Genomic DNA, 12,559 nt, shown 5'->3' on the forward strand with positions numbered 1-12,559 from the left:
CGTCCATATGACTGACTGTGAGTCCTTATCGGATGGCCTCAATGGATGCCCACCTCAATGCCATCTTGGCCAAAGCCACATTTTCAATTAGCCAAGGTAAACAGAGCGTTTGAATTGTCAGCATTTGTTACCGTCGTCTGTTGAATGTGAAATGTTTGTTTGCAAATTGGAAATGGAAATGGTTTATTGGTATCATTTGTCAGCCCGTTTTGTATTTGCCAGCTGCATAAAAAGTGGTTTTACTTTTATATGAAATAGAACAGATCCAATCGGGCATTATGATTAAAATCACAAATAATTAATATGCATTTATTTGGTTCATCTGACAGTCACTCTGGATTATTTATTCATATATTATCAAGTCAAATAACAATTTAATTTAAACAAAAAACACATTTTAATTTAATCATTAGTAGTTCCTAACCTGAAAAGTAATCTGCTTAGTTTGAATGTTTAATGTAGAATTAAATTCAGAAAACTACACCTATTCTTAAAGCAGGAACCATTCTGGCAGCCAACCTAGTTCCTCCGCAAGGAAATTATTTCTTGTTTATGACTTTGGCATTTTATAAACTGAGTTTACTGGTCAATAGAGCTGCAGATAATTTATGGAGGCAATAGACACTCAAAGTAAGTACTAGAAATAATTTTGTGAATTAAAAAAAGTGCTTATGCTGCGCGCCCGGCTCGACAGGCGACTGGCACTGGCGTTCTGTCAGATACTTAGATACATGGCCACGCTCTGAGATACACGCACCACGCCACACACATTGAGATACTTTGAGTCGCTGAAGCCGGCTGCTTGTTTGTGCAATTTTGGCTTGATGTGGGCATTTTATATGTTTGTATATACATACATATATAACTATTTCTCGATGCGTGTCTTGGGTTTGCTTTTTGCCAATTTTTACTTTATTTTTGGGCCTAAATAGTTTTTGCCTAATGAGTGCGATTGACTTAGTTTTGAGTGAGTTTCTAACAATCCACGCACCGCCGAAAAATCGTATAAATAAAGTCGTTCTGGCTGCCAACAGTGTTAGTACAATTTAAGCCAGAGTGCGAACAGCTTCCAGCCCCGTTAATCATAAATCATTAACAATCCAACAGAATGAACTTCACTGTAAGCTATTACTATTTTAACAAATAACTTAAGTGGAAAACCCTCTTAGCGAAGACATTTGAAAAATGTTCTAATATTCTTCCGCTGGTATTTTCTTGTATCCGTTTTTGGTCATTACGCGCAAATGGAAAATTCTTGGGCAACAGTTGCTACTGCTCCTCGCCTGTCTCGCTGGCATCCTGGCCGCACCCGCTCCCGTCCCCGGGGAGCAGCAGGAATCGTCCGTGAAGGCTAAGCGGGGACTCTCCCTGGGTCTGGGCTACCATGCCCCGTTGGTGACAACCTCGCATTACGTGGCTGCACCGACCATCGTGCACCACGCTCCAATAATCTCGCACGCCCCGCTCATCGCCCACGCCCCACTCATCGCCCACCACCCGGTGTCGTCGGTGTCCTATCATCTCCCCACCTACCACTCCATTCACCATTTTTAATGAGCCATTGACGTGAGCAGCAGCACCATCAGGAGCAGCAGCAGCAGCAGCATCAAAATTGCAACAGAATATATATGTTAAATTTCCTGAAATTTTTACGAGTATTGGACTCCACTTTTCCTGGACATTCCCAGCTCCCCGCTTTTGTAAATAAAAATTGTCGTCGAGCAATATAAGCTGGCTTAAGTCTTTTTTTTTTCAGTGGAAAGTGTTTAAAGCAACCGAATATTATTATTGCAACCACAATCTACAACCAAAATGAAATGAAATGCCAAAAAGGATTTTAGGGAACTTTGAAACTAAAACCAAATGGGCGACCAATGTCAAGAGCATTCAACAATATTTAATTACTAATGTATAAAGTTTCAATAAAAATTTTGGTACCCTTTGTGCATGACAAAATAAATCCTTTTCAATAATGGTTCACATTTAATTGGCTCATATTGCAATTTTGGTAAATATTTCTTTTTGCTTTTCTAACTAAAAATGCAGTGGAATCCCTCAAGGATAAAATAACAATAAATTATTTGCTTTAAAATCTCCATTTAATTGAGCAGAAAAGTAATTAAGTCAAAGAGGTGAAAATGAAATATTATCTGTGGTCTGACCGGGGCTACTGGTATTCTAAGAACAAATAAATTTTCATTTTATTTAGCAGCAAGACCGCATTTTTCTTAAATATTATTTTTTACTTTCTGCCCCATTTATTTTGCAACACAAGTACCAACTAAGCTGGCTTATGCTGTGATTATAATCCCAGCAGTTAAACACTCGTCCTTAGAGCGACCCAGCCAGCAAGCAGAATTTTAAACATTTTCCAGCTAAATTATAGCCATGATTGTGCTTCGCAGCAGTGGTCATTAGATGCTGGCATGCGACCCTCAACAGCTTTAACGGCCAACTAAAAAGGGTTTAAATTGTAACCATTTAGTAGAAGAGCTGCAAGTAAATTCCTCTTTTTTACAACAATCTTTTCTCCATCGATTTATCATCTTAGCTTGACTTGGAAAATTTAAAAGAAAAATGGATATTTAAACAAAAGGTCCTTTTTATATGAAAGATGGCACTTATCGACAAAAATTTGCTGAATTAAAGTGTTCGATTTTAGTTCGAAATAGTACATTTTCAATTTATTTTCTAAAACTACTTGACTAAAGTGATCCGCCCAAATAAGTATAAAGTTACAAGCACGATTTAAATGAAGTAGACAGCCCAGTTGGAAATTAAAGGTGTAATGTAATAAACTTAATAATGAAAACAAGCAGTTTTTTGTTCAAGTTGTGACAGCTACATTCTTACTTATCAACTAGTTCCAATAAACTTAATCTAAATGTTTTGATTATTTCAGTTTTTCCACGGCAGTTAAATCAAATTTTGAACATAATTAAATGAAAGAAACTTTCAAGAGACACCATCATTAAACATACTTCGTTTGTGGCCACTTAGTTTATTTTGTATTTATTACAAAGGTTATTAATTTGCACTGATTTAGACCTAAATCTAAAGAAACTTAAAATCGTTGATTAAAACTGAAATCCGCCAAATCGCAATCCATGAAGTAGCTTAGTCTGAGAAGCTGTCGCTCCAGTAGGTGGTGGTAAGCGGGGCCACCGACTTGAAAAGATCCCGGCCCTGCCCATGATGACCGTCGGACCGGCGCTTGCCCGAATTTCCGTGCGAGTAACCGTCTCGGCGTCCTTGGGAGGAGCGATTCTCCTCCGACTGGCGCTGGCAACCGATGCTCTGATGGCGCTGCAGACGCTGCTGAGTGAGGAAGGTGCGCTGGCAGCGTTTGCACTCGTAAATGAATCCATGCTCGTCGTGCTTCACCGCCATATGGCGCTTCAGTTCGGCCCGCAGGCGGAACACCTGGCTGCACAGCTCGCAGCGGAACGAGGCCCGCTCCTGCTCGTGACGTTCCAGATGCGTCTTGTAGGCCCACTCCACCTTGAACTTCTTGCCGCAGATCTGGCAGGTGTGCTCTGTCCGCTCGTGGGTCTTGCGATGCAGCACATAGGATTGCTTGCGGGAGAACGTCAAATCGCACTGGTTACACTCGAACGGACCCACTGACGGCGTCGATGAGCTCTGATACTTTTTCTTTTGGCCACTGGACGGTTCCTCGTCATCATCCAAGGGCCTCTTGCGCGGACGTCCTGGTTTCTTCTTCTCCATCACCTTCTCACTTTCATCAGAGTCGCCGGAATCGGTATCCGGACTCGTGGATCCCCCCACATCGGATACCTTGAATTCAGCATCATCGTTTAGCTCCTCTTCGTCGTCACTGGAATCGGATACTGGCGCGTCGATGACCACATATCCGCGGGGCCTACGCACCTTGTTCTTGCTCCTGGACAGGCGCTTGCGCAGACTTTGTTCGGTGGATTCCAGTTGCTTCCGCAACTGTATGGCAATGGAAAGGCTGCCCAAGCACTTGGGGCAAATAAACTGGGGCATAAAGTCCTTCGGCAAGATCGACACATTCGGACAGATGACCAGCAGCATGTCCGCGGGAGTACCATCGATTTGCTTATCGAACAGACTGACTAGATCCTCTTTGCTGGTGCAGACCCGGCACTGATTCTCGTCCACAGGTTCCTCCTCTTTTTTCTCCCTGGCCGGTGCGGCGGTTTCACCTTCGGCCAGTTCGGCGGGCTCGTCGCCAGTGATTATTTCGCCTTCGCCCTCACCCTCTTCCTCGGTTTCAAAGTCGCCTTCTCCGTCACCTTCCCCTTCTTCATCGGCATCCTCGCCTTCGTCGCCCTCTTCGGTGGCTTCATCTCCGGCTTCTTCACCCTCGGTGCCTTCCTCGCCGGCTTCGTCGGCAGCTTCTTCGCCGTCTTCGTCTTCGTTGGCTTCAGCAGCGCGTTTCTTTTTGTCAGCGGGTGCTTCAACGTCGTTTTCCGTATCCTCCTTGTCTTCTTTTTTGTCTGCTTCCTGGGCATCGGGCTTACTCTTTGCTCCGGAGTCCTGCTCTTCGGGCCTCTCACCATCTAAGTACTCGGCCTCGCCCATTTCCGTGTCATGGTCCTGGGACGTATCTCCTGGTGCACCTGTATCTTCCTGCAAAAAGTGAAGAAAAAGTACCAAGTTAAGTCGCTTCCTTGCAGCTTTGTTTTCTAATTATCTTACCTCTAGGTAGTCTATAATCTCGCCGACAGCTCCAGCGACGGCAGTTTCCACCGAGTCCCCCGACTTGACTGGCTCCTGTTGCTGATTTTGCTCTAGTGGTGGCTCTTTGTTGGCCAGGCCCTCCTCCCTGTTTTCATGCTGCTGCGAGCTAATCTCAGTGCTTCCATTAGTTTCAGCCGCAGGCGTTATGTCGGCTTCCATTTCGCTTTTCGGTATGTTTGCAAAACAGGGGCGGGGGAGTCTTATTCCTTTTTCTCTTTTTTTTGGCGGGGCCACCCGGCGACTTTTACCATTTACTCAATTTCCTTTGAATTTCTTAACGCGCACTTGTTTTTCCAATGTCTTTCTGTTTCCCGCTTGGTATTTATCACTTGTAAGACGTTTTCCTTTGCTTTTTGGACACAAATCTGTGAAAATGCAATCCCGCGACGCGAATGCAGCGTTAAAATTTTTTTCTTTGCGCCATGTTGTATGTATGTATGTATGTTAGGGTGGATTGATTTTGGAATCGAAAAATAGGATTCTTCGATAAGAGAAATGAACGTTATCTCTCAACAAACACCGACAAAAAACAAGACAAGCTCATGGTTTTAAATAAAAAAATATGGTTTATGTTTTGCTTTTACAATACTAGCATAAACTCAAAGGAAATTATTAATTTTAAATAGCTTCCAGTTTCTTGAATACTTCGATAAAAATCGAGCCACCCTAATGCAGTTGGTTGTATGTATAAGAAACAGCTGTTCGGGTGTCGATAGTTGTGCGCATGTGCGATAAGAAATCGATAGCACGCAGTGGCGCGCGCAATTTCAAAATCCCACATACATAAAACAATGATTTAAAGGAAATGTACGGCTATGCAAATTTTTTGTTTAGAACATATTCTAAGTCCATAAAAACAACAGTAAAATCAGGCGTCAAACAGCTCGTCATACTTGCAACTTTTTTTTTCAAGGAAATAATTCATGTCGCGTGTTTGCCATAAAACTGGGGGAAAAAACAAAAACGCCCCCCCCAATATTCACCTGCAAACTGACGCTTGAAACAAAAACCTTGTAGTCTTGACTTTTCAACACGGCGAAATAAAAATTACGTGATTTGCATAATTTTCCGCCCGCTGTTGTGCGCATTAATTTGAGAAATGCCTCCTACATCAACAATATTCAACACTTTGTGTTCTTCTGTTTCTCTGTTTTCCTTGGCGCGGAAATATAAGCAGCGCTTAGTCTGGCTTTTACATTTTCAAATTGCCAAAAGTCCTCAAATACCGCGTATTACTTAAATGCAAATATTTCCATTAAAATCAATTCCCAAAACGCGACTGTCGCTTTACATTCGTGTTTGTCATCAAATAAGAAAACACATTTCAATAAAGTGCCATCCATTCCTTTTCCCCTGTAAAAAATAATACCGCCCCGGGGATGACAAGAGCTTGATATTTATTTCAATTGTGGCGACACAGAGAAATTCTTGCACTAATGCGCCTGATTTTCCGGATGTCGCCTTTCTAGATTCCTGTGCGTGACGACAAGTTCACCAAGGACACTTGAAAAAATATGATACATTCTTTAATATAGAAGCAGAATTAATAAGCCTGCAATTACAATACATTGTAATGAATACTAAAACAATACTTCTTTTGAAAAGTTACGCGAAGGACTGCAAGTTATATTATTTCAAATGAAATATTAGGCGTTCGTTAAACTTTTTAAGTTATATTTTGTATTATTTTTCCTTGTGCAATTGCGTAAATCTGTCTGGGCTTTATTTCGGTTGCTCTTCTGCATGATTTACGTCAACAATTATCGCAGCAAGACGTGCTCGGGCACCTACTTGACAATAACATCGTTTTCCCGGCTGGGTTCCCATCCAACCTGCTTCATCGTCTTGTTGGACAAAATCGCTTATGACGCGGGATTGCAACAGCGGAAGGAGACGGGTGTGGTTTCCAAGTAAAAAGATAAATATAGCGGCCCGTCGTCTGTGGCAGAGATAAAAAATTCCGACCATGTCAACTGACACATACGCATCCCATTCTCTATTAATGCGGCCTGAGGCGACACTGGGTGATTAATTATGCAGGAGAGCCGTCGCATCCCAAAGACAAACAGCCAGCATATGCTCCCTGGCGAAGGCTTAAGCCTACTTCGCAACAACATCCTGGATATAGGACGCTTCTAGTCTACATAAAAAAAGGTGTTTCTCTGAAGTCAGCAGTCAATTCTTGGAAAAGGTGGCTCTGGATTTCTCTCTTAGGAATGCCAGAAGCCACTGCTTTGGCAACCACAGGCTGAGACTTTAAACTCATTTTCCTTGAAATTGAGAGGTGATAATGACTAATGGTCTTAATTAAAGGACAATCCATAATAAAACTGTACGGGAGCATTAACATAAGCAAAGTAATTAAACGAAATGCATTTACCACATTACAGTAAAATGGTATTTTCGTACTGTATGGTAATTAACGGTAAAAGGATAATAAAAACAAGCCATTAATTGTAAAAATAAAACTCGGTTCCTCTGGCTATATTTTACATTAAAAAATTAACTTTAAAACAACAGCCCACGGAGCCTGAAATTATATTTTTGTAAAGACTTGCAGTTTTCTGGTCTTAAAAAATTTAACATTTCCTCTCAAGAATCGGATGATTATTGGCAAATTCCTCTCAAGAACTGGTATTCCTCTCAAGAATCGGATGATAATTGGCAAAGATATGGCTATCGCAGTGGGTCCTATTGGCCCCCACATGCATTTCTCAACATTTCAAAGGGGACCCCCCAGAAAAAATGAAGAAAAATCTAAAAAATATTTTGTTTCTAGGTTTTGATGCAGATTGGTGGAGAATCGATTCACAAATCGATCAAGGTATTCCGCTCAAGGATCGGATGATTATTGGGAAAGATATGGGCATCGCAGTGGGTCCTATTGGCCCCCACATGCATTCCTCAACATTTCGAAGGGGACCCCCCAGAAAAAATGAAGAAAAATCTAAAAAATATTTTGTTTCTAGGTTTTGATGCAGATTGGTGGAGAATCGATTCACAAATCGATCAAGGTATTCCGCTCAAGGATCGGATGATTATTGGGAAAGATATGGCCATCGCAGTGGGTCCTATTGGCCCCCACATGCATTCCTCAACATTTCGAAGGGGACCCCCCAGAAAAAATGAAGAAAAATCTAAAAAATATTTTGTTTCTAGGTTTTGATGCAGATTGGTGGAGAATCGATTCACAAATCGATCAAGGTATTCCGCTCAAGGATCGGATGATTATTGGGAAAGATATGGCCATCGCAGTGGGTCCTATTGGCCCCCACATGCATTCCTCAACATTTCGAAGGGGACCCCCCAGAAAAAATGAAGAAAAATCTAAAAAATATTTTGTTTCTAGGTTTTGATGCAGATTGGTGGAGAATCGATTCACAAATCGATCAAGGTATTCCGCTCAAGGATCGGATGATTATTGGGAAAGATATGGCCATCGCAGTGGGTCCTATTGGCCCCCACATGCATTCCTCAACATTTCGAAGGGGACCCCCCAGAAAAAATGAAGAAAAATCTAAAAAATATTTTGTTTCTAAGTTTTGATGCAGATTGGTGGAGAATCGATTCACAAATCGATCAAGGTATTCCGCTCAAGGATCGGATGGTTATTGGGAAAGATATGGCCATCGCAGTGGGTCCTATTGGCCCCCACATGCATGCGTCAACATTTCGAAGGGGACCCCCCAGAAAAAATGAAGAAAAATCTAAAAAATATTTTGTTTCTAGGTTTTGATGCAGATTGGTGGAGAATCGATTCACAAATCGATCAAGGTATTCCGCTCAAGGATCGGATGATTATTGGGAAAGATATGGCCATCGCAGTGGGTCCTATTGGCCCCCACATGCATTCCTCAACATTTCGAAGGGGACCCCCCAGAAAAAATGAAGAAAAATCTAAAAAATATTTTGTTTCTAGGTTTTGATGCAGATTGGTGGAGAATCGATTCACAAATCGATCAAGGTATTCCGCTCAAGGATCGGATGATTATTGGGAAAGATATGGCCATCGCAGTGGGTCCTATTGGCCCCCACTTGCATTCCTCAACATTTCGAAGGGGACCCCCCAGAAAAAATGAAGAAAAATCTAAAAAATATTTTGTTTCTAGGTTTTGATGCAGATTGGTGGAGAATCGATTCACAAATCGATCAAGGTATTCCGCTCAAGGATCGGATGATTATTGGGAAAGATATGGCCATCGCAGTGGGTCCTATTGGCCCCCACATGCATTTCTCAACATTTCGAAGGGGACCCCCAGAAAAAATGAAGAAAAATATAAAAAATATATTGTTTCTAGGTTTTGATGCAGATTGGTGGAGAATCGATTCACAAATCGATCAAGGTATTCCGCTCAAGGATCGGATAATTATTGGGAAAGATATGGCCATCGCAGTGGGTCCTATTGGCCCCCACATGCATTCCTCAACATTTCGAAGGGGACCCCCCAGAAAAAATGAAGAAAAATCTAAAAAATATTTTGTTTCTAGGTTTTGATGCAGATTGGTGGAGAATCGATTCACAAATCGATCAAGGTATTCCGCTCAAGGATCGGATGATTATTGGGAAAGATATGGCCATCGTAGTGGGTCCTATTGGCCCCCACATGCATTCCTCAACATTTCGAAGGGGACCCCCCAGAAAAAATGAAGAAAAATCTAAAAAATATTTTGTTTCTAAGTTTTGATGCAGATTGGTGGAGAATCGATTCACAAATCGATCAAGGTATTCCGCTCAAGGATCGGATGGTTATTGGGAAAGATATGGCCATCGCAGTGGGTCCTATTGGCCCCCACATGCATGCGTCAACATTTCGAAGGGGACCCCCCAGAAAAAATGAAGAAAAATCTAAAAAATATTTTGTTTCTAGGTTTTGATGCAGATTGGTGGAGAATCGATTCACAAATCGATCAAGGTATTCCGCTCAAGAATCGGATGATTATTGGGAAAGATATGGCCATCGCAGTGGGTCCTATTGGCCCCCACATGCATTCCTCAACATTTCGAAGGGGACCCCCCAGAAAAAATGAAGAAAAATCTAAAAAATATTTTGTTTCTAGGTTTTGATGCAGATTGGTGGAGAATCGATTCACAAATCGATCAAGGTATTCCGCTCAAGGATCGGATGATTATTGGGAAAGATATGGCCATCGCAGTGGGTCCTATTGGCCCCCACATGCATTCCTCAACATTTCGAAGGGGACCCCCCAGAAAAAATGAAGAAATGAAGGTATTCTGATAGGTCTGAAGGGTCGTATTGTGCCTTCCCAAGCATTCTTTAAAACTACGGCAACTTTAAGAAAAAGGTGAAAAATAAATTTTAAAATTTTTCAACACGATACGCCTTGTAAAAATTACCTGTGAAAGACCCCATCACCTAATGGCAATAAAAATAAATTTATGTTTAATATTTAATGGCGATCTAAGACGTTTTCTGCGTCTAAGGATAAGCACGGCCTGACGACATAAACACTTTATTTAAATGTTACTTGGCTTTGAGTCTGAGCCAACAGATAATGTAATGAGTTTGTTAAAAGATGCCTCCTTTCAGATTCCGTGATGTTGCGACTAACAGCATGCCGCTTCAGCTGTCATTTCGTACGTGTACTTCAATTGAAATGACAAGCAGCCAGTTCCGAATTTTATATGCGCCGCAAAACAAAATACAAGAGGAGAAAGATAAAAATTAAAAGATTTTCCCTGTGGGTCTTATATCAAAGGCAGCCTACGCATCTGATTAATATTTAACACATCCGTTTATCTCTTCTGGATTCGAATACCTGCTTTAATAAATAAATAATTCCCAAGAAAATGCAAATCATAGACAGCAAAAGTTTCCACCTTGCGGGCAGCTTATGAAGTGAACTTTTGTGAGTAAAATAACTTTGCGCCACTTTGTGGAACTTTCATAGCGATATTAACTTTCCAATAATGCGATTTCCACCTGCCAGATGAGTCTAATCATCACGCTCGACAACAAGTGATGGATTGGATTTGCAGCAACGTGTGGCACGTTTGCTCGGAAAACATTTCAATAAAAACTCAATCGATGCGCGAACAATTATCCAGTATCACAAATAATAGTATCACAAAAAAGTCTTCCAATTAAAATGCATCGTTAAATGCAGGGAAAAACGTATCAATTAATCAACATCTCAACGGCTTTTATAATTAAATAGAACATGTTTTTTTGGCAGCTGTAGAGACACGACACGCCGTATTAATTACACCGTACTGGATCGCTTAATTACGGACGTATTATCATTAATCTTTAACCAAACCATATGAAACTGTTGTAGCGCTCTTCAGTAACTTAATTGAAATGCCTAAAGGATATTGTGTTAGGACTAGAGTTTTGGGAGCTTTTGAAATTTGAGGCGCATGCTAATGGTTGGAGTAATTAATGAAACATTCATCAAATTCTAAAGCTGGCGTAAATGCTTCAGACACTCCACCCCGTTCATAATCCTTTCGCACATTACGCATACGCAGCGTATTCCTGGCTGCCGGCAGACAAACAGTGTCGGAAAATAAATGGAAATGTAAATAATAGAGTGCAAACAAGTGTGTATACTTTGCGCTTCTTTACGCCAGCATTATAATATCCCCCGAGAACATATTCGACGAAGAAAAATACAAATTTATTAGCGTATAATTTTAAAAAGCCCTGGGGTAACATGTTTATGCTTAGCTCTTACTTAGCTATTTGGTTATTCTTTCCTTTTTGCTCTGACTTTAAATACCCTGGGCAGAGACTATACATAGATATACATCCACGAGTGTCGGTCTGATTTGCACACGACCCAAATTAAACGGGTAGCGACTGTAGATAAAATACACAAAAGCAAATATGAATGGCCCTAAGTCGGAGCCCCCGTATTATTATTATTGTTATTAATATGAACTCGCACTCGTTGGTTGGGTGCCATAGATCACGGTTATTTTTTGTACTTTTGGTTCTACCCATCTGACAGGCTAATAAACGGAGCGATAAGAGGCTTTACGGGTGCCTCATTAGCCACCCCGCCCATCCATCTCTATCCACTTACCGATTGGTTTTTCCGCCAACAATTGCCATGTGTCAGACTCGGCTTGTTCCTTCCTCGGTCCTGGCACTGGTCCTTCCCTTCTTTGGCGCAGGAGAGCCTTTCTGACGCGATTGTCAATGCGGCACGTGTCTGCATTAGCATTACATGACTTAAACTGATTACAGACATGGCCACAATACACCCAGACACTACTCCTCGGTTAGCTCCTTGTCGTGCCCTCATAAGAATACAATTTTAATCCATTTTTGGCATCTAGACGCCGTCGCGGGTCTTAGAAGTTAAGGTATTTTGAATAGACTTTTTAATTTACCGCCACGCAAAGGAATTCCCAAGTTGACGTAATTTATGAAACGAACGAAATACCAAAATTTTACTTTCTTTTGGCTCCCGACCAAGCGGCAAATTAATCGAACCGGTTTGTTTATAAATCAGCATCAAACAGCCAACATTAAATGGCGACAAATAACCGAACGATTCTCGTATTTGTCTCTTTCATCTTTCACCGACTTCTAAATAAATATATCTATATATTTTTTTGTGTTTTTTGGTTAGTGGGGAATGCCCAAACCGTCTAGAGAACAGGGCCAAAAGAAGATCAAAACACAAAAGCAAAATATAAACAAGCTCTTTTTTTGCCAGACTCGTACAATGAACTGTCATATGCATAATACGTATGTTGTGGCAAAAATATTCAAAAAGATAGCATATCGTTGTGATATAAAAGACTGGGTCTTGGCAAACAACGACTAGATAATACTTTATAGGAAAAATTATAAAAACAAAT

General features: G+C 41.2%; 3 protein-coding genes across 3 annotated transcripts in view; 1 reads left to right on the top strand and 2 right to left on the bottom strand.

Annotated features, from left to right (window-relative positions):
• Positions 1-12,559, bottom strand: part of LOC6495289 (G-protein coupled receptor dmsr-1) — a 32,231-nt gene that overhangs the window by 4,967 nt on the left and 14,705 nt on the right. The gene's annotated exons all lie outside the window — the stretch shown is intronic.
• LOC6502544 lies at positions 144-2,880 on the top strand. The gene is made up of 2 exons (XM_001958659.4): positions 144-1,120; positions 1,267-2,880. Exons 1-2 carry the CDS (start codon positions 1,109-1,111, stop codon positions 1,552-1,554), a joined length of 300 nt encoding a protein of 99 aa, XP_001958695.2. The 5' UTR covers positions 144-1,108; the 3' UTR covers positions 1,555-2,880.
• LOC6495287 (zinc finger protein 777) lies at positions 2,585-5,416 on the bottom strand. The gene is made up of 2 exons (XM_001958661.4): positions 4,687-5,416; positions 2,585-4,617 (listed from the first exon to the last, which is right to left on the bottom strand). Exons 1-2 carry the CDS (start codon positions 4,885-4,887, stop codon positions 3,118-3,120), a joined length of 1,701 nt encoding a protein of 566 aa, XP_001958697.1. The 5' UTR covers positions 4,888-5,416; the 3' UTR covers positions 2,585-3,117.

The sequence above is a fragment of the Drosophila ananassae genome, chromosome 3L (genome assembly GCF_017639315.1).
Source record: "Drosophila ananassae strain 14024-0371.13 chromosome 3L, ASM1763931v2, whole genome shotgun sequence".
Classification (NCBI taxonomy): Eukaryota; Metazoa; Arthropoda; class Insecta; order Diptera; family Drosophilidae; genus Drosophila; species Drosophila ananassae.